Here is a 23,206-nt window from a genome sequence, read left to right as displayed (position 1 = left end):
CAGCGAGCTGTTCACAGCACAAACAAACAAACAAACAAACAAACCCCCTGCCTTTATCATTTTATTGTTTTACAGCATCATTTTTCATCCAGGTCATGTAACAGGATAGAAAGTGACATCAGCGTTGACAGCAAAAATAAATGTGTGTTTTATGGCAGTGAAGCAGATTAAAGATAGAAATCTTGTGGCTGCAAATCTGGTGATTCAGGATTCCGAATATTATGTTTAATTCAAGAAAGATTTACGGCTCAAATCAAAGACATTTAGGGACTGAAGACTGTTGAAACAAGGACTAAGAGTTGGAAAATCTAGTGGGTCCATATTGAGGGAGTGAGGGCCTTTGAGACATTAAATTTTAAGCACGTTTTATAATATTCTGTCTTGTTCCGGGAAAAATTTATGTTTGTCTTTGATGCCAGTGTTGATCACACGTTTGTTTGACCTTGTAAGCATACTAACTAACTGATGAAAACTTAAAACCCTAAGACATTCCATAATGAGTATAGCCTAAATAAAAGAGTTTGTTTGAACGATCAATGAAACCTCTCAACTCTCTGAGAAAAGACACAAATCTAGTTAGACCAGGATGAGACCAAAAGGTTTTGAGGGATGCGGACTTGGGCGAGCCTCCTGATGTTTTCCAAATAAACTTTACAGAAATCATTCCTAACATTTCTAGTCCAACCAAAAGTAAACAAAGATGTTAGCCCCCTGGATTAGCTACTGAGGCTAACTGCATTGGGATCTACGCTGCCAGAGTAGCCGCCTGTTCAGCTGCACATGGCGGTTTGTTTACATGAGTGGGACTGCGGGTTGCTGTGGATTTAGTGCAGTGTTGTTAGAAAAGTGTTACAGAGAAAGTTTGCGTTTTTGTCTCCCATGGAAATAAAAGTCAGTAGTGACGGCTTAAGTAGCTTTTCAGTCATAATATTTCAGTGTTCATGCTGTTCATAAACAGTATGAATATCCATTAAAAATATCATCTTCGAGCCTTTTGCCTTAATCTCATGCATTCTTTTGTGTTCTTGTTCAATGACACACACACTGGATGAAAGCTATTAGCAAAGTAGGTACTAATTTTGTTCTGTGGTGGAAAGAAAGAAAGAATAATGGATCACCACTCATTACCGGTAGCCATAATTAATGTTTTTTTTGTTGTTTTTTGTAGTTGCAGATATTAACTGATGTGCAGATCAGATTGAGATCTCCACAGCAGTTCTTACCTTAGCTGTGGCCCTCGCCTGGTACTCTGGACAGCCATTCACTGTAATCGTTTCATGCATGTACTGATACACCTGAAAGAAATGAAGAGAGATGAGTGTTATGATTATGTTTCATATGGTTGAAAACTGAAAATCACTACCCTGCGTCTGAGCTCAAACAGTTCATTTCCATAGTCAAATAATGGTCTTCCTTCACAGCTGGCAGTATTTACACGTGCTGCATTAACAGGCTGCCTAATGGAAAACACCTGGCACTCAGAGTTATCGCTTGCTAGTACTAATTATACTACCCAAACGGTACTATTCCAAGAGTCTGCTTACATTTATCTCATCACATGCAAACAATATGTAAATCTCTGTAGATGAGGCCATGCAAATCCAGGTTGTGTCACAGTCCCTAAGACCTTGTAGCACAAAATCCCTTTGAACCATGAAGGCAACAGCAAATCTGTTGAGTGAGATGTCTCTCAGAGAAGATAAGAAAATATCTCAATTACTGTGTTAAGGATGTTTTAGGTTTTGAGGGTACCAGCTTTTAAGATTATATAATGTTAGTCTTGATATAATTCAGCACTTCATTTGTGCAGCACCTTCGTACGCGTACTGAGCAAATAAAGATAGAAATTCTCAGGAAATGAAGGCACAATTTGGTCCTGGGGCCTCAACACAGAAAAACTGCCTGAACTGCTAGACCAAAGCTTAAAAGACAGGACAAAAGAAATCTTCCTGTCACAGGAGCAATTCCTAAACTCTTCGCTTGTCACTGCTGGTTAGCTTGCTCTGATAGACAAGAAATGTTCATTATTAGCTTTGATGAACTGGCACTAATTGTGTCACATCTATTAACACATGGTCACGGCCATTAAAGGCTAACAGGCTCATGTCAGTATAAAGTCAGTGTTAGTAGTAACAGTTATGGTTTCAGTCATAATTCAGTCATAATGCTGTATTTCGGTGTTCATCTTCATAGTCACTGCCATACAGACCTAACAGCAGTCATTTCTGGCAGTTGTTTTGCACTTGTCTACACCACTGTAACTTAAAATTCCTAACGTAGGAAATTCTTCATTTAGAGTGATTCTGTAACAGAAAAATTCCTTACCTATGGAGGGATTTTTTACTTAAATGCCATTAGGAAACATGTTCCTCCAATAACAAAAATCTTGAATGTCATCCCGAGTCATCCAGTTAAGGTAGGATTTCAAATTCAGTAAGTTCCTTTATCTATATTCAGCATCTTTTATGAATCAAAGGTGAGCACACACTCGAACATGACCTTAAGACTATGTTCAATTATGATTTTAGGATCATTTCTATCAGCGAGGCCTGTGGACTTCATAAACATCACAAAAATGTCTTCAGAACAGACAGTACTGCAATACTGCTGGGCCTGAATGGGTTTTAAGACATGGGTCTCTGTATGTCCAGCTGGATGAAATCAAGGTTTTCTGCTTATTCACTGAGGCACACAGAATCAATGCAGACAGCTGACCTTTCCTGTAAAGATGTGTCTTTTAAAGGCAGTTTACAACCAAACTTGTTTAAAGGAGAGCAAAAGACAGTGTTGAATGAGGATGTGGGGTTTATATACTGCAACGCAAAAGTACCCAAGAGAGGAAGAGCCAGCTTGACTGTACTGCAGTTTTAAGATGTTATATCTCACTCCCCTCCAATGTTCCAACTAAATAACGAACAGTGCAACAGGAGGAAGATGAAGCAGGAAGTTTAAAATAATTGAGATGTATGGGCTGATAACAAAAAGCCCCAGACAAAATGTTTTTGTTGGTGCACCTCGCTCGATGGAGTACAAGTACAATAATATAAGCAGGTGGCTTGTTTTAATGTTACCTTTACGACAGTTGCAGTTAATCAATCAAGTGAGGAATCAGATTTTAATCAGGGTGGAGATACTGTACATTTCTCAGTGCAAAATAAAGTCAAAACTATGTCTTGTGTGACTTATCAGATGTTGTGGCTCAGAGATGAATTTTAATCATCTGTTTCCACTCATGAGATGATGTCTCTCATCAAAGCATGGCAGGCTGCCTGGAAGCGAACACGCCCGGTAGCTTTGACGTACCACAGTGCAACGTTAGAAAGACCTCACTTCTCTGAATCATGACAAGGATGTATACTTAAAGGAGATGAGCCCTGAGATATTTGAATGTAGAGATCTCAGAGAGGGAGAAAAAATATCCCTGAGCCTCTGTTGTCTTGTTTGCTCATGAATCTCAAAGACCAAATGAGCAACTTTTGAGAGCGCAGCTCTGCTTTTTCAGACATTTTTTGAGATTTATGATGCTGATGCATTCAGAGAAATGGAGCTGTCAGTCCACACACACACACACACACTCGACTTCCAAACGACACCTTTTCCTGAGGACTTCTTCCACCTTTGCACTTCATGAGGCTGAGCACAGCCTTATAAATGCCATGAAAGGTTTTCTTTGCATCTGCCTGCAGAGCGGCTTCCTTTCTCCCTCTATTATCCTTCCTCTTAACTGCAACTGCTAATTACACCTACTTACTTTACCTGCAACTGGCTCTCATTTTTATTCGTGTGGACATTGCTGGCTTTGTCAGTGTGTGAAAGTAATGTCTTTCAGCCTTCAAACATCGCTCTGTGTTTAGTAATGGCTCTCGTCAGACACGACATGAGTGCTACAGATGGAGTTGCAATGCTCAAACAATATTTGCCGTCTTGTATGTGAGAGGCAGCGGTGGCACAGCAGTGAGTTAAATAAGAGAGTCCTTTCACAGGGTGCGTCAGTGATGGATTTTATATTACTTGTTTTGCAGTTGAAGGCCTTAAATTAATGACCATTATGGGAGTAGAGGGAGGCTTCCTCCTCACTTGGATATAATGTGATAAAGTGCTCGACCCTTTCTTCATTTTTATGATGGAATATACGATTATAAAGTCTGACAGGGCCTGAGCTTAACAAGCCTCATTTAAGTCCTATTTGCTCACATACTAAAAATGTTGAGATACTCATACTGTACGTGGGTCTAGCTAACATACTAGCAAAGCAGTGGCCTGCTGTATTGATCCATCCAGCAGACGTTAGAATCCATTCAGTGATGTGTCTCTGCCACCTGGCAAAAGTAAGTCCAATCCTTACTCTCTGTTTAGCCTGTTTTCTGTCTCCAGCTAACCCTTTATTGACTTTAGCTGCCAGCTGCTCCACTATGTTCACCAACTAGCTGCTCACAATGCATACGAGTTTTTAAAGTTATTTAAGTTTTTAAAGATGGTGATTGGACTGAACCAGGACAGTGGAAACAATGAGCTGACAGATGCTAAAATAAAGTGTTTGTCTAAAAAATATTTAGTAATGCAACTTTAAATTTAATTTATTTGTAGAATGTACAGGTTTATTCAATTTTCTTGGGACATTAGACGTGATAATTGAACATGAAGCAGTGCTCTGAACAGCAAAGCCATGACACATGACATGACAAACAGCTGTGTGCTTTAGGCTGTCAGTCTGCTCTTCTTGTGGCTGCACTTTCCTCTAAAAAGGCCAGTTGTCCCGCACGCACCTTTTCATTTCCCTTTCCTGCCTTTCCTTTTGCCTTCCCTGTCCATCCCTGAAACACTGACACCCTTAGATGACCTTATTCTACATGCTTCCTTCTTTTGTGGTTCACCACAGTCAATTTTGGTGAGACACATATGCAAAAACAGACTTTTCCTGAAGGGATATCATCACCGACACCTCAAAGGAGGAGGACGCCACAAAAGCTGGAAAACAGAGAGAGATGCCTGCAGGCCAAGCCGACGTGACAGCTCTCCTTGTAACCATGGCTTCTTGCTTCCTCCGAGTCCGAGAGATGGAGACGACGGAGGGGGATGGGCTGGTGTTGTTCGAGAACCAGACTTAACAATACACTTTCCCTCTTGGTGATGCTAACCATGACACACAGAGGGAAAACACTGAACTCGCCCTGGCTGACTTAATGTACCTCTCCTTTCACTTAATGTGATGTGGGAGGCAGGGACATCGTGATGGAATCAACACGAACCCTCCGCCCTCGCTTGCTTTTGATTCTATTAAAAGAAAAAAAAAAAGGTCAATTATAATGATTGAAAATCTCTGCTGAAGTGGAAAATCAACCGCAATGTTAAAGCTGATGAAAGATGCTATTGCTCTCTTTCTGACTGCTTTCTGCACTTCCTGCCATCGTCATGTGGGACTCTCTAACCCAATATACTGCGAATTCCCACTCTCCATCATTTCCAGCTGGTTACCTCTCCCAGTCATTTCATCTTGTGTCCTTCTTTTCCCATTTGCAAGGCTGATTGACCCTGACAACTCATTCAGACTGATGCAGTGAGACTAACCCTCCCGATACCCACCTCCCCACACCCACCCCTCACCCTCCCGTCATCAATGAACGTGGCTGGGAAAGACAACCGGCTCATCAAACTCTCTCACTTTGTCATTTGGGCCAGCACTGCTGAACAGACTCTTTTCCCTGCGCTTCATTCTTCATGCTGACAGACGGCTTGTCATCCTTAACAAGGGTGCTTCGTGTTTAGCAAATTCTGTTGACGTACTTGTAAAGTACAGGATCCGGTTTGGAGGTGGACTTATAATATGGGTTTTACACTGTGGACAGGATTAGTATGTCCATCTTGTCAGGCTCTGTGTCAGCCTACCAGACTGTGAAATGAGCTACATCACATATATATGTGGCGGAAGGAATCAAATCACCGATTACACAAGGCCTGGACTTAAAAGAAAGGTCATCCGCAATAATGAAATGTCACAGAGGTGTGTGTGATCAAAATGAACAATGGGAAGGTTGGACGGTTTAACCTGTGTTTTATGGCTCTTTTAACTTAGGAGTAGTTAAGGCTGATGGATGACATACAGGGAAGAGAAGTGAATGCAGTCAAAGTGAATTAGAATATGATTTTACAGCAAGAGGTGAGACAAAAAAAAAACAAAAAACAAAAAACAAAGGCAAAATGAGCAAAGGAAAACTGGTCCCTTTAAATGACTACAACAGCATTTAAATTAATTTCCTACAAAATGTATATACTTTTTTAGACTAATGAATGTATTTTTCCTCCTCCAGGTGATTACTTGCTTTTTCCTCAGTTCTTCTCTTACTTCAAAGACTTCACAATTGCTTGAGCTTTGGTATCCCACCACAATGAACATTTAAGATATGTTAGCATTTTGTGGTTAAAAGTGCTGATTTATTTCTTTTGGTGGTGTGTTCATGTGCTGGTGGGAAAATCAGTGGCTATCTGCAAAGTGGGAGAAAAGATTGCAGCAAGTGGGCAAAAACCCCACAATGATTCTTCATATTGAAAACAGAGGGGCGTTCGGAGTCAGAAGAACAGATCTATGTGAACCCTGCGGTGGCGAACGCTCTCGCATTGAAAAGGACTATGAGGCCGTTAAATCCGGCCTGCTGCTGCTTTGCTGCCGAGATTCCCATCCTCTGTGGGCTTGTCTCTTTCTAATTGTTTCTGATACAAACAGTGCATCAGAGGAAACAGCTGTTGAGGACTCTGATGTTCCAACACAACAGCTCCTTTAATGCTCTGCTTAATAACAATAATAATCTACAGTATGCAATAGCCAGCACTTAGAACCTGTCCTCCAGCTGGCTCAGCACCACACAGAGAAGCTGTTGTACGATTGGCTCTCACAAACCTATAATCGACTGTAAACCATAGTCAGCCTCTCTGCTGCAGCCCACTAATCCCACAGCATCTCTGATGGGGTCCCTGGGGACTGTGTTTAGCCTGCTCTTTGTGGGTGAAGTGGTCTGCATCTTTGCCTCTTGGCAAAGAGCAACCGCTGCTGTCGAAGCCCTTTAAAGAGGTTTTTGAGGCTCGTTGTCATTGTACTCCAGTGACTGGCACTGAGATCAGCCAGCTGGTTGCCAGACATGCAGTTGGTGTCAGGATGTGCCAGGCTTCCTCGACCAGGCCAGAGCAGAACTGGACCCAGTGAAAAGTGAAGAGTGGTGCTTTCTTCCTCTCTGCCAGTTTACATGATGTCCTCGGTTTTGGTGTAATCTCCTGTCAGAAGCTGTTTCTCCTAATTGGTGTTATTTTTCAGCGTTGGTGATCCTTTCATTATTATGAAGAGACGCTGGCGGCTGGGGAATGAGACTCAACAATAATCTATCGCTCTCCATAGCCGCATAATGATGTGTTTATTAACACCAGCCAATAACTGCTGCATGTTAGTAGTTTTTGGAACTGATTTGTCCTGTTCATAGCTCTGTTGTCGGCTAAAAATTATGTTTATACAAACATATTTGCATCAGCAAGTGCATTTTGTAGGAAATGCAATATAACACTGATTACATTATATTTAGGCAACTAGAAGCACTTGTGTAAGATTATAGAAGCACTGTGCTCTTGGTTAAATATTAAAAGGGTTAACATTAGCACCTCAACCTTTTCAATTATTAATCAAATGATCTTTCTAACCATCACCTATAAGTGTTTCGGTCACCTAAACCTGTGATGACTAGTCTACGGTGTCAAGTGTCAAATCCAGCTTTCACTGTAAAGTCACACAACCTGATGGGAAAACTTTGCAGCTAAACATAAAGGCAAAAGTAAGTTCAATCCCAAACGTGTTTGGCAAACTGCAGAGCTGAGACAGGGTTACTCATATTGTTTCCACAATCTCCACAGCCTATAGCCATGCTAACAGCTCTGTGAGCTAAATGTTACACATCTTAATTTACTGTGTTAGCATACAAAAGTTATATCAGTTCTTCATTATGGTGACAAAGACTCAATGAAAACTGATACAAAATGTAATCTAAATCAACCTAATAGTTGACCAAAGTGATGACCAATCAGACCAACGCCGCCATCTTTAAAGTCGTGCCGCTAGCATGGCTAAAACCTCACCTGTAGGCTATTCTAAACTTCCTGACGTTTCTGTCAGACAAATGCTAACTAGCATTCAAGCTAATCTGACTTCACTCTGTAGCAGTTTTTAAAATTGTGAAATGTGATTCAGTTAGCAAGTAAGTTCATGAAGTGATTTTGTTTACCCCTTATATGTATTTAAGTTGCAAACATATGGTTATAAGAACTTTTACGGGAAGCCTCCTTGAGTCACTGACAAAGTTTCAATATTTCAAAACTCAGTGAGCAAGTCTGTGGTTATTTTGTGCTTTGAAGCAGTAAAATCTTATTTAATATCCCTTTAATTTACAATACAATTCCCTCAATAATAAAGATGAGCTTCTCCCTGACATACTGATCAAGTCTGCTAATTGTCTGCTTTCATTCCAGGACAATTTACATGTTCAATCTGTTCACAATTAATTGGCAGTGGAGACGCCATTGTGGCTTCTGTCATCTGTTTCTCTGCTCCACAAACCCCTGTTTGTTTAACATGTAGCCTGCATGTCACTGGGTAATGCTTCAGTGTACCACAACAGACAGGACACTGAAGATCTGCCGTTATCAGCCTGTGTCATGTAGAGTGAATACGCGTGTTTGCTTTGTCCCCTGTCCTCATGAGGAATGGTGTTAAGATGATGGATCAGTGGGTGGCTGAAAGCATTTTAACAAGAGGAGGAAAAACAAGGACTCCCGTTTATGAATCACACTTTATTCCATCCATATAAATGTGATTAAGTCCAATTTCCAACAGTGATTTGCTTAATTAGAATTCATCCTAACGAGCTTATCAAGGCTTCAACTTTATGAAATGCTTGTAATGTTTTCTGGTCCCCTGATCATGTAAATTTTCTGTGTGAATTTTTTCATGCAGTCAGTAACTCGCTGGGCTTCTGAGTTTTGTTTTCCTGATTCTGCAGTCAGTTTTGATTGATGTAGAACAACAATGACATTGAGGTACACTCCTACATATTCCTTTTTATTACCAGCTTATTGTTTTTCAAGCATCAGTAGCAACCTGGGAGGACATTTTGGCACTACAACACAAACAGGGACTGTTATATTTTACCTACATTATAGCCAGATCAACAAAAAACTACAACATCAGCTTTGAACACTGCAATAGGAGCCAGCTGTAGAGGTAAAGTCAATACTAAATGCTACAATTTTTATGCTTCAGTTATCCTGTGCAGCAGTCTGGTAATAAGGGAGAAGACAGATGTCAGAAAGAATAGGTATGCCAATGTCATCTCATTATTTAGCTGGCATATCGATTATCACGTTGACATGTTGTCCGTGGCATTCAATGTTATGGTCATCAACAATATCTTGGCGTAAGTAATTTAACACGTGGTGAAAGACAGTTCCTACAATTCATCACACGAATGTGACTTAAAAAATAGTACAGTACATCTGTTGTTAGCCTTGAAGAAATTTGAATAAAGAAGAAGTCTAATAGATATCTTTAAAAATCTCTGAAGTGGTCCATTAATAAAGGTGATATTTCTACTTGTCCTTGCCTTGACTTAGTCCTTCTGCTGAATGGGAATAGATCCGTTCTCAGTAACCCAGCAATGGAAAATAGGGTTTGTTAATTGGAGTAGTTATGTGCTGTAATGGATTTTCAACCTTAGCACAGGGAACCTGTGTGGGTTAATGAATGTCAAACTACTTGTGAACTTGGAGAGCACACACCTCCGCAAAGGCCAATAGTCCACTGTTCTATGATGCGCAAATCTTACTAGACAACAACCTGCTCAGTATTTCACTTCCATTTCACATAATTTCTTCACAGAAACAAAACTCAACAAACTCAACAAAACTTTCTTAGTTTGTTTGGGGAAAAAAACATAATGTCTGGAGATGGACAACACAGCAAATATAACCAAACAGGTAAAAGAGCAGCAATTTCATCAACTGCAGCTCTAAGGTAAAAAACATTCCAAACTGAGCCCAGTGATTGATTGAGAAAGCATTGCAAAAACACAACAGCAAAGGCTACAGGCATGAGAAAGGTCACGAAAATAAATAAAAATAAATAAAGAGGCTCACAGAGGAGAAGGAATGAAAAGACATGAGTCATGCTGGTCTTCACGGACCAGCGCTTCCCTTCCTCGACGGTGACTCACCTCTCTGATGGCTGTGCAGAACTCACTCTGAAGGACCTTCTTCAGAGACTGGAGCTTGTGACCGGGGACGTCACCGGACTCCTGCAGCTTCTCCAGCAGCTCGATAGCCCTGGCAACATCTGGCAGAAGGAGGGAGCGAATGGGTGTGAGTATGGGTGTCTGTGGGTACTCATGCCAAGGGGGACAGAGGGAGAAGAAAAAAACGCCCCATTCAATTACATTAACAGCACGGCTACACGAAAGGAGCTGGAGCAAATCAATGGGTGGGATAATGGAAATAGACTAAGTCAAGGCCAGCTGGGGCAAGAAAGATAGAACAGCAGCCCTGTTCATGTGTCGCTTGCATTGGCTTAGCTCTGTGCATAAGAATAAAGGACAGAGGGAATAAGTCAGGCACTCATTTGTTCAAAGGTAACAGTTCCTGGTAGGAGAAGGCACCTCCAGGCATTACAAAGCATTTACACTAAACCATAAGCCTTAAGTTAGAGGCTGTGACTCTGAGGTCTGCTGAGCCCTCCTCACATAATTAGCCTGAGCTGAATGAGTCTGCCAGCTTGGCTGATTAATTTCTCGCCCTCTGAAACTAGCAGGCCAAATAGAGATACATAATGGAAGGTGAGGGAAGTGATTTGGTAGTCAATCACTGGACTTGGACAGTTGGGTCAATAACATGTTTTATTCAGGCTGCTTGTCCAAAAACCTGTGATCACACAAAGAGAGGTGATACTTCGAGTTTTCTAGTTTCTAGTTTTACTAAAGAGAATTTGGTCTTCTTGTTGCATGTATCTTCTGATAAACGCCGCAACTAATGATGATTTTCTTCATCAGCTATTTTTTGATTGATTTTAATGATCATTTAGTCTTTAAAATGTCAGAAAATGGCGAAAAGGCCAATCCCAAGTTTACAGACACACAGAGATTTCTTCACATCGCTTGTTACTTCAAAGACTCCAAAATATTACATCTACAGTAGCATAAAACAGGAAAAAAACAACAACAGTTTCAGTGCTACATCTGACAATTACATGTTGTAGTTTTTTAAATATGCATTCATTTTTTTGAGATTTTTTTGGCCACTTGGTGGCAGTGCAACAATGTGCAAACACAGTCTGACATGCAGTATTATTACCATACTGATACTGATACTGAACCAGTGGCGTGCAGAGCAACATTAGCATTCATTTGGAGCTGCTTTTCTGTCCACATGACAAATGTAAGTCCAATATTTAATCTCCTCCCACATCCTGTTGTGGTCTCCACCAACTCCTGAGGGAAATATGTGGCTTCAGCGGCTAAATGCCCCACTATGTTCACCAGCTGTTCACTAACTTATATCTGCTGTGTTGCTAAAGACACCTGCCTGTTGTGAAAGCAACAACGAGAGCAGTGAGACTGAAACAAAAGGATAAAGTAGTGGGTCAAAAGAGAAAAACACTGAGCTGATAGATGCTAAAATGCTCCCCAAAGTCATCTAATCCATTGTTGATGTAAAAATATTGATTAGAATAGCTTCAAGCGGTGTCAAAGTTATTTCTCTGAATAGTTCTTATTTTCGTGAACATTAGTTTCCACCAGCAAACAGAACCCCCACACTTTATTTGACTGACAGCTAAGCTGCTGGTTTAGATTCATGTCACTCCCAACAAGAAACAACAGTATTGTTCTTTTAAGGCCTTCCAAAGCTCCAGTCATGCCTGGCTGCCCTGCAGGGACTGATCAATATAGAACGAGCACATAAACATCCTCTGGGTTACTGTACATGTGTTATGCATCGGCCACACACGCCTGTGCATCATTTGTATGCAGGAAAAATGGGATAAATAATGAGATTCTACATGTTTTCCTCTACTGCAATCAAGCATTGCAAGTCGTGCTGATACCAGTCTGATTATATAATTAATTGTTTCAATCGTTTGACAAATTTCGAGCTTCTCAAATATCCTGCCTTCCTCTGTTCTAAATCAGTGAGAATTGAACATGTTTTTGTACCGCTGGTCATACAAAACAAGTCATCTGAAGGCGTGACCTTGGATTTTCTGTACGACCAGAAAATCAACTGTCATCATGACAAGCAGGAAGTAAACACAAACTGACTGATCAATTTTTCTACACTGTCATCTCACAACAGGACCGAGCTGGTGTCTCTTTTCACAGTTCACAGTGACAGACACACACTGATAGTGAAACACTGAAACTATGGCGATATAAAGCAGACGGCAGGCGGCAGGAGCTTTTACTCTGTACACCTGTGGGAGTCTAGAAAAGAAGTAATCTTGAGCTCCGGCTGTCTGAATACTGTATAAGGTTGTAAAAAAAGAAACATGAAACACTACGATGTTGTCTTTTATTGCATTTTATCTTAATACTACATCTGGAGACAATGAACACGTCTCTCAGAAATCCAATGCCTGTTTCTATTTCGAGCGCTCTGCAATAAAGCGCTGAGGATTATATTGATCTGCTTGAAACTGCGGGCTCACTTACCACTGAGACCAGTTACGGCTCGCGAGAACTAGGCCAGTGAGAGTTGTGCTGGCAGATGAAAGCTGGCAATGGGGCGAGTCGTCAGGATAATGCTAATCAGCTATTAGTCAGACAGCTCTGCTCTGAGCCTCGTGTAAAGATGATCACGGGTATGTGCCTCGGTGATCAATTGAACTTCACTTTTAACTCTTCTGCCTTGTCTGAGGATTAGTTGGAGCCTCGCTTTACAAAGCAAGAACATACAGCAGGTGAGCATAATGCAGGTTCTATACTGACCTGTGTTGGCAGGTCATAGTGTTTTCAGGGTTGGTTCCCCCAAACTGCACAAAAAAAAATCCCCCCCAACTCCAACAAATGGAAGCCAGATGTTCGCCATGCCGATCACTGAAAATTGAGATTTAAAAAATGTAGTGTCTCCGTCCTGAAACTGTGTCCCACTTACTGCGGATGACTCACAGACATTGCTGTCAACAGTTGTTACAGGGACTGTTTCTTCAGCAGAGAGCAGCTGAAGTGAAAACTGGTCACATTGAAGACTGTGGCAGAATTTCTGCTGCTGTTCAACTTGTTTGCAGAGCTGTGAGCAGCACGAACGAAGCTCCGTTAGAGGAAGAAATCAGAGAAAGATACCATGAAATCCGGTCAAACAAAGCCAGTGTGGATCATGTTTTTTGGTAATTTGGATGAACTTGCTTTCAATGACAGGCATTAAAACCATGAAAAGGGGAAATCTCTGACTCTTTCACTACAATCTAAATGCTCTACCATGTTCACCAGTTGGTCTTTTAGCTGTGTCTGCCTGCTGTTTGGTGCTGGCTGGCCTCTATGTGAGCAGTGACGGTGAACCAAAACAGTAAATTTACAGACTGGACAGCTAAACAATGAGCTGGAAGTTTGAAACCCCCTTCGAAGCCCTGTAGAACTGAGGAGAGCTGCAAATTTACAGCCACCTTAACTGTTTTCATCCACCATATTGGATTTTAAAGAGCTGATATTCTATTACATACCCCATATTAATATCTTCTATCAAAGTGAATGGGTCAGTTTTCCTCTCTGCCTGAAAATCAAAAAAAACACTGATTCTGAATAGCTTCTAATGAGCTCGTACTCTTCCAAGCAGCAAGGGCATCTGTCTAGGAGGTTTATGTGCATTTCTTTCTCATTAAATAGAGGTCAAGGGCCGTCCGGGAAGGATTTTGTTTTTTTCACATGCTCATTAGCACCATTTTCTTTATCCACATCAAGGACTTTATGGGCGTTTGTAACTTCAAAGATTAATATTGCAGACATTTTTTGGTGGTGCTTTCATCTCGCTGATCAGAAGTGATGCCTGCCCATTTCCTGATGTAATCTTTGCATCAAACAGATGAGCCGCACAGTTTTAATTCAATTAAATGCCCCAATGTAAGAGACTTTGACAGCTACTGTAATAACGTAAGCTTTCTCCTGCCATTATAAGTCATGTCCCTCCGCAGTTTTGTCTCACTGTAAAAGCACATCGACACAGAAAAAAGTGTGATTACGAGACAGTGTAATTGCAGGTGTCCACACATAATGAGTGGTAATGATTCGTAATCATAAAGTTCTCTGGTTCACACTGAGAAGCTCAGAGGAAATGAAATGTCTGCCGCCACTGTGTTGGCACATTGTCCCTTTACTGCTTTCATATCTAATCTCACACAGAAAATACATCTGTGAAGATTTTCGGCTTTTCTGTCATTTTTATTACTGTTCTGCACATGCTGGATTATTTCTATCACATAATATAGTGATAGAAATACATCTTGTTTGGCTTCAACTGAAATGTCCCATGAGTGCACCTCAGTACACACCACTCAGAGTGCATGATGTAAAAGTAGGACATTGCATCAGAGGGCCGTAAAGACCTGGGGGGGTTGGGCAGCGAAGGGTGATTCTGTTCCATGACAAAGCAGCTGAGATGACTGCAGGGAATCACAGTTACGTCACATTAACAGGAAATAATTCCCGAATCTGTGAGCAGAGAAGTGACATAATGTGTTACCTAATAATCTAGCAGTGATGGGGGTGGGGGTGTCTGGCGTGACCCCTTGGACTCCGACGGCACCGACGGTGACAACGGTGAAAGACCAAGCTCATCTCATGTTATATCTTCAGCTGACAACAGAGGCTGACAGGACGAACGAAGCAGAGCTGAAGATAGCACCAAGTGTGTGCTCAGTGCCCACATGGTGAGCTTGTTATATGCACAGTCTATGAATAAGCTTAGCTGGAGGGAATACAGAAAATGTGATCCCACCCATGACTTTCCATCTCTGTTGTACATTAACATTACCTGGTCTGGACACTTTTACAATATAAATTAAAAAATAAATAAAAAGTATCTTAAACCATGCATCAGTTGGCAGTACAAGCACAGTATTCACAGTACTTTACAGAGAAACTTCTGTTGGTCCACCTCAAATTCAGTGTCACATAATCCCAATTCAGCACTGACAGGTTCTGCATAATGACTGCTTTTATTGTGGGTAACCTTTTCTCTGCTACTACTTTTGTACTTTTTGGAAAATACAGAATGAAGGCAGGAGTTGGTGATATTTTAGTGTAATCCTTTATCAAGTTTCAGAGCAATCGTGTCATTGTTGTGTGTTGCAAGCTTTACAAAAGCAAATTAAATGTGTTGTTGAAGGTTATATTTTGCATTATGTTACGTTCACCAGCTAATTGCTCACTTTGTCCGCTTACCTTTTGCATACATGTAATCATTTCATCCATATAAAAATATTGATTATGCACCGTTAACTTCTGTCATTTACCAGCCAGCTACTAATTCTCATGTCCTTCCAGAGTTTGATATTCAGTATTCCAGCCTTCTTGCTCTTGCCTTCCTGTCTTGTTCTTTGCTCCTTGTCTGCCTGTTTGGTCTTTCCGCCTGCCTGCCTTCCCCTTTTTGTCCAGCCTGCCCGCCTGTTCCCGACCCCTGCTTTTGACCATCGACACTTGCTTTTACCCCGCCCGTTTGTACCTGAGTAAAATATCTGAACACTTCTGCCACTGATAGATTCTCAGTTATCTTCACTGTTTGGATGAAAATGCAGTGGAGCGAAATCAGGTTCTACCCTCAGGCACTTTGTTGTATTGTGTTGACTCAGTCTCAACCCAGAGACACGCAGCTTTATGCTCCAAGGGATTCAGTAGGTCCAGATGTGTGCCACATCTGTACAAGTTTTTGTGTCCACCTCGGTGGAAACTATACGCTCAAACTCCAACATGACAGCTGCAAGTCTGCCAAATTTAGCATATCTGCCTGGGTAGCAGACAGGCCGTATGCAATTAGGTCATTCTCACTCTGTGGTTTGACAGATTCTTCTCCAAAGGAGGAGAAAAGGGATCTGATGCTGCTGTATCTAAATGAGGAGTTTTATTTAAAGAACTGACACAAGACAAAAGTACATTTCTCTCTCATTACCTGGCAGAAAATGCTTTAATAAACCCACCAAGGTATCGTAATGTGCAAAGGACAATCATCAGTTGTGATTAAAGTCTTGAGGAGTCAGGCCAGTCAAAATAACTCATGTGCACGCTAAATCAAGATACAGTCACGGTGCAATGCAGCGCTGCCATATTAAGCAGAGTAACCTCACCAGCAGAGCTCCTGTCAGTAGTTAATTTCCCTCTGCTATACTTAGGATGGGGCTTTCTCATTAGTGATACTTAATGATTAAATTAGTTAAGTTTAATCCAAGTTTTTTAATTACGTGACTGTCAAGACTTTACTATCACTTTCTTGGAACAAAGTTTCCATTGTGTATTGATGCCAGTAGAATATATATTCTGTATCGAACCTCCAAAAGCCAATGTTAAATGCAGCATAGAAATCCCTAAACAGATTTCACTGCTGCGATCATTTGGTTCTCATGTTTCAGACTGAATTAAAATACAGTTATTGTCCGTAATGTTCCTTTTCCTTTTTTGCATCAAACTGCACGATCCCGAATGATTTTGTAAAGGTCCCGAGGCCGTCTTCCATCTGGTTTCTGAACGTGAGATTGTTTTTATTACTTACAAGTCGATTGGGAAGTAATTGAAAAATTTTTCACGGTTCTGGAGTTACAAGTAATGATGTACACAAATTTCCTACTTTTCAGTCGTCTACTGATGTTCAAATGCATCATTAATCAACGTCCATTTTTGTCGTTGTTGCCTAGCAACAATGTTCCTCAGACTTTAATCCCTTGAATGCCGAACACAAAGTATACTTGACTTCCCCTGTTGAAAATATGACCCCATGACATCAATTTCAAGCAGCATTACGGCGCCGATTGGGGGGGGTGCAAAACTTTTGGCGTTAATGGGCCTCAGCAACCTCTATTAAAAGATGACTAAAAGTTTTCACCACACGGAGACAAGAGCACACGAAAAGTAGTAAGAAGGAAAGATTAAGCAACATGTGTGTTCCAGTAGACTAAAACAAAATTAGAACACACAAACCCCTCGAAAGAAGGCCTGCACTAAATCAGAAAATCTTGCATTTATTGAGCTCTTTTGTTGTCTGGCACTGCAATTTTTTCCTGTAAAAAAAAAAAAAAAAATTGAGAAAAATTGACCAAACATCCACATCATGTTGCAGATTTTCCATAACGTATGAATGTAGCAAGGGCAAAAATGAAAAGGAAATAAAAATCAAAGATAGGCTGGAACAATAATAGCAATAGTAAACAAAACATTCCTGACTCGATACTACTTGCTTTAACAACCATGATGACGATGATGAGCCATGATTGTCTGTTTGGCACTGTACTCTGGAAACTCATTTCCCTGAGCTCCTCTAACGTGGTGCTGTGACTAAAAAAGGTCACCCTCATCATTTGCTGATTAGAGAAAATGCACAGAGCTGAACACAACCACAGTGACATGAAATGAAGGCTTCAACGCTCGACAAGGCTCCACAACATTGCTGTGGGAATAGATGTGTCCTCACTGGGCAGCGCTCCAGTTTTCTGGTATTATTAGTCAATTTATAATAGACCTAAGCGTAATTTATTTTCAGTACTTAGATGTGTCATTTGGACAAAACTGCATCGATGTAAATAAACACATCCACATCAGAGGCTCAGCTCATTAAAGCATGTGGACGCGATTAAATCTCTGGAACCTGAAGATTTTCATTTGAAAGTCTGCTTTTGATTATCGATTGAAATGACACCTTCCGTCACTGCAGATGGCAAAAAAGGCTCAAATGACCTTTCTCTGACTCCTCTCCTACCTGTGTACCCTGAGACATGCCATCAGGATACCATGCATGTTCCACTCAAACGTCCTGAAAAGGCTTTGCCATCTGCCAGCGCCACTTTGACCCGGGTGTCCTCGGTGCCCTTGGCCACCATGCTGCTAATTCCAACCATAAAAACTGAAATAATTACACTCTGAATGAATAAAATGGGGTGAGAGGGTTTTATCAAACAAGTCCTGTCTCCCTGCCAAGAGAATTAGCTCTAATTTGGCCTACTGCGACGATCCCTTCGAAGCATGGCAAATAAATCACCCCTTGAAGGCTAATGGCTCCTGCAGGAGCCCGTGGTGAAAGCCGAGACTGAAAACATTGCACTTATTGTTTTCTCCGTCCTCACTAATTAATGGACACTGCCCCTCCAAGACAATTACTCTAAGAACCTTTATTTCTGTATTAAAAGAACGTGGGTTAAGATATAAGCAGCTATGAGTGACGTCAGCCTGTCAGCAGCCCTCTAATCCTTCAAAACACCAGTGTGACTGAGAGCATGTGATGGGGATGAGGCCTGGCCTCAAATCAGTGAACTCGCCGTGATCTCTCAGAGGGAAAACAAGGACTGGCTCAGTGGAGAGCTGCAGCTATTGTTAAACGAATCCTAAATTGCCAATGACAACAACAACAATAATAATAGTTTTTGAATCATAATAAGCTCATTAATTATGGGATGTGCAGATTGTGAGATTTAATATTCCTCATCTGCTAATATATGTCACAGTTTTTAGCCATGCTGGCATGTGATTCAAGGATTGACCCCCCACCCTCCCTTTCTTTAGTTCAAGCTGAAACATGAAATTTGGTTCTTCCAAAAATGAAGCCTACTTACTTTGGTGATCCCCTCTATTTTCTAATAACGCCATCATGACATTTACAGAACAGGTTGAGTATTCACTGCTAATTAGCAACTGATAGCATGCTAACATTAAATCAAGATGATGAAGGTGATCCTTATAGCCAATAAACATGTTAGGATTTCCACTGAGATCACGTTGCATGCTGGTGTTTAGCTCAAAGCACAGCTATGCAGCTGGATTTTGACTTGTTCTGTTCATTACTGTCACACCTTTCAAATATTGCACACAAATGATTTGTCTATTGCCATCATTCATACCAAAAATTGGTGTCACTCGTTCTCTAGAAGTTTCATAAAATCTTTGACCAACAGCATCTGAGATGACTCCACGATGACCTCTGCTCTCACTATTTCATGCCAAAAAGGCGGTAACGTCGGGGGCTAATTATAGCCAAATGCCAGCTCTTCAGAGATTGCACACTGGTTTTATAAATCATACAGGGAGGTTCAAGTTCATTGTTCTTGATAGGCTGCTGGCGCTTGCTTCTCACAGTGATTTCCTCCGACAATAACAGGAAGGCCAGTGATGTAAGATCTTTTCATCCTGCTGTGACCCAGCAAGCCATGTGGGAGCTCTGGAAATGAACATCTCTGTCTGTTTCCTCCCTGCCCATGTTTGACACAGTCAGCAACTCAGCAGCCTAAAGCCTGCTCCCAACACGCGAGCCAACTCTACCTTTTCATTAGCAATTATAGTGTTTTCTTCAAAGTGGCAGCAGCTGAAAAAAGAGAGCCTGTAATGTTGCTTCTCTCTATGACGGCTGCTCCGTGAAACTATCATTACTACCGCTCGTGCCTTCACAGCTGCCAGCCGCCAACTGGTCCTATTCACACCACAGCACGTGAATATGGATCAGCCCCCCCGGTCAAACAGGCTGAGGTCGCGGCTGAGTCACTGCCCCTGTAATGACTAAGATCAGATACGGCTGAAAGCTGACATTTTAGCAAGATGGAAGACAGCATCAGTGTTTGCAAGCCTGCTTGTCGATACAGCTAAGCGCCTTTATGTAATTCTATAGGACTAGTGGGCTGAAAAAGTGTGGGTTGTGTTGTTCATCCGTTTGTCTAGTGCGATCTTAAAATCTGATTTCATTAACTGTGCACGCCACAGCACTTCTGCACCCGGCAGATTGTGCATCAGTAAAGCTTGACTGCCCACAAACATTAAACTTTAGTGAAGAACAAATCGCAGCTGAAGCACATGGACGAGTATCTAATTCTTTATACCAGACGATGATACGCTGTGGCTAATTACTTGGATTCCATGTAACAATTGACACCAGTAATTTCTGCATAATACTTTCTGCTCCCAATAGATAAAGTATATTTATAGTCACCTCCTGTGGCTTGAAGTGACTGGGGAGCTGATGCTGGCTTTACTTGGCAGAGAGGAAATAGCTAAGGTGTCTCCTTACTCTATATTTGACAGCATCCATTTCCTATGCAAGGCTCATGCAATATTGCTTTTCTCCAGAGGCTGTATATTTGGTCTGAATGTAAGACTGGGATTCTTTTTCCAGGCTAGTGTTATGCCTGTTCAGTTAGCATAGCTAAACCTATCATTAACTAACTTCAGTATTGTAATAATTTGCTTGTTTGCCTCTGTCAAGTGCTTCTGTTTACATGGGTATTTATCTTTCGCTCATTCTGCATTTATGGTGATGAATGATCGACAGATGTCAAATGAGCAGTGACAGTGACAGATAACGACAGCTACTACGCTGTCCTCCAGAGATGGCGGCGCTGCCCCACAATGCTGTCATTCCCATTCACTATATTCAGGGGGTCCATAAGTTTGCGCCTGCATATGTTTATTATAAATAAATAAAATGTAATTAAATTTGTTGCATGAGGTAATATGCTCTTTAAGTCAAACAGTGTGACACTTTGATATTACAAAGGATAATTTTGCATTTGTTGGAACATTTGTACAATATCCTGTTGTACAAACTATAGTACAGCAGCTCTAATTTTACAATTTTTTTAACAAATACCCATTGTGTAATTTTTTTCATCCTGGAGGCATAATAACCGTATGTATGAGATCAGGTTATGCTCAAATATGTGTTTAAGTCACCTGGTCGATAAATGACATGCTGCCTCAGCTCAGTAAACACTACCTGTGGTGCATTAGCTGAACAGGCGGGGTTCTACCACCAGAACACATCGCTCGGCTTTAACTCTTATTTGCTTGCATATTGTGTGTTTCCCAACAAGTACAAAAAGACAACTGCGTCCTGATCGCATTACCTATGAAGGCAGCAGCCTGCCTGGATTGCACCTGCCCAATTCAAATACAAAAGTTATCTCCAATCTAACAAAGTAGATGTCCACGCCAAAGCGCCTCGGCAGCTTTTCGTTTACAGATAAGAGACCAAAAACGGAGCAGGAACAGGATAATATTACCGAGGCTGTTACATAATATCAGTGGGAATGCACGCGCTGTAAACGGTGTGAGAATGTCCATTTGTCAAATAATTGATAACGAATTAATGATTGTGCCCACGAATAATTTAGGAAACAAGCGCTCCATCCTGCAAAATGCACGCGCGGAACAGAGCGGCTGGACGCTTTTATTTTAGAACAGCGTGAGAGCTCGCATTGCATTGGAATAACGACCCGTAAAGACAATCTGTGGGGAATTCGAGGAGGGCACAAACACCTGGATCTTACATCGGGTTGCCAGTTCCTTGTCGAAGTTTTCAAAACGCTAAAAAAACAGAAAAAAACCCAACCCTCTGATGATAAGCAGATATTGCATAGCTCCGAGCTCCTTACCTCGATCCAGAGAGAGCGGTTGGACCACTGTCGCCATGACTGCTGTTTACTGGAAACTGGAGAGACTACAGGAGCTGCAGCATCACAGAGAGAGACAGAGAGAGAGAGAGATGGAGAGGGAGGGAGAGGGAGAGAGACACGAGGGGGGTTTGGGAGTGGTTAGGTGGGAGGGGGGGATTCATTTGCGTCCATCTCCATATTATCTCGTCACCTGGTTTTGATTGCACATGGAGGAGCAGCTTTACATAAAGGCATCGAGAGGTAAAGAGCAGCACAATACTGCATAAGATGTATATTTTTTGGAAGCTGTGAATGTGACCGGTATACCACATTGCCAAAAGTATGTGGACAAAGCACGTGGGCTTCTGAGTTGAATATGTTAGTGGTACAAATACAATATCACAGCATCCATGTTATGGCTGTGGTGGCCTTGGGTTTGTGTGAGTGGTTGGGTCTCCAGGAAGGATCCTCAAACGGCTGAATTAGAGGGATGCTACATCACTGAATACCAGTGAAAGACTGTTGTGATGTTCAGGATGTTTAATGTCCTTCACATCCCACAAAGGACTGAGTCCTTCGCACATTTTTCACTTATGCTTGTGTGTATCCTCATCACTTCGACAACACCCACAATCGTGTGCTCACAGCTTTTCATCACCTTCGTGTTATTTTTAATGGCGAATTGCAGCCACCAACTGTCATCGTCTATGGGCACAGCACTTCGCTGGTCTTTTGTGAAAATGGCATACAAGAGCAAAAGGATGCACACTGGCTAGCTTGTTCCGAAGTATGTGTTCTCATCAGGCTAGGAAAGAGTCTTGCGTAGCTTCTGTGGCACCAGACTTAGATGGATCTGACCCGAAAAGACCTTCCTGGTTTTTGAAAGCAGGATCTCTCACTTCACTCCAATCAAGACTGATACCGCTTCTGGTTTCAGGCTTTCTGAATGATTTTCAGAAATTGCAGAAATTTGCTCCCATTCAGCCACAAGAGCATTAGTGAGGCTGGTGATTGATGTTGGGTAATGAGGCTTGGTCCCAGTGTGCTCCCAGTCCCCCAAGCTTACACTCAGCGTTCTTGTCCCTCCCAAAGATGTTGGATTGGGTTAAAGTCAGATTCTTAAAGTCAGTTCTTCCAAGTCCTTCCACACTGAAAACCAGTTCATAATGGATGCTGAAACAGGGGGCAGCTTTATCCATAAAGTTGCCACAAAGCTGGAAGCACCCTGTTGCTGTGGGATTTAAGACTTCCCACTGCTGGAATTAAGGCCAAAACAGAAAAACAAAACCACACAACTATGTGGACATGGGGGACCGCATGCATTTTACCTTATTACTGTCTAACTGAAATAAAGAAGTCATCAGTGCTTAGTAGAATTATTCCTACAGTTGACGACTTCAAACTTCACATAAATCTACCAGAGGGCCTGGCTTGCATGCTGGATCTCTGAACCATGTGCTTCTGTGCCTGCACGTGTAATTGCTTAGCCATGTATGGGCCTCTCTCACCCATTGCACTTCAGAGATCAGCTGATTGCAACCATTGCCATTAAGGTTTATTGTGAACTGCTGAGCCGTG

The 23,206-nt window shown here is 41.6% G+C and overlaps 1 protein-coding gene across 2 annotated transcripts in view; it reads right to left on the bottom strand.

The window, feature by feature from the left end:
* lin7a (lin-7 homolog A (C. elegans)) overlaps positions 1-21,761 on the bottom strand; it is a 29,913-nt gene extending 8,152 nt beyond the window's left edge. For both annotated transcript variants that reach the window (XM_046379262.1, XM_046379260.1), the window contains exons 1-3: positions 21,629-21,761; positions 10,245-10,363; positions 1,224-1,295 (exon numbers count right to left, since the gene is read on the bottom strand). In XM_046379262.1, coding sequence (XP_046235218.1) covers positions 1,224-1,295; positions 10,245-10,363; positions 21,629-21,665 — 228 coding nt within the window. In that variant the 5' untranslated portion in view covers positions 21,666-21,761. The remainder of the gene's footprint in view (positions 1-1,223; positions 1,296-10,244; positions 10,364-21,628) is intronic.
* Between the last annotated feature and the right edge of the window lie 1,445 nt (positions 21,762-23,206).

Source organism: Scatophagus argus, chromosome 22 (assembly GCF_020382885.2).
Source record: "Scatophagus argus isolate fScaArg1 chromosome 22, fScaArg1.pri, whole genome shotgun sequence".
Classification (NCBI taxonomy): Eukaryota; Metazoa; Chordata; class Actinopteri; family Scatophagidae; genus Scatophagus; species Scatophagus argus.
Note: the sequence above shows the minus strand (reverse complement) of the source record. Positions and strands in the feature narration are given on the sequence as shown.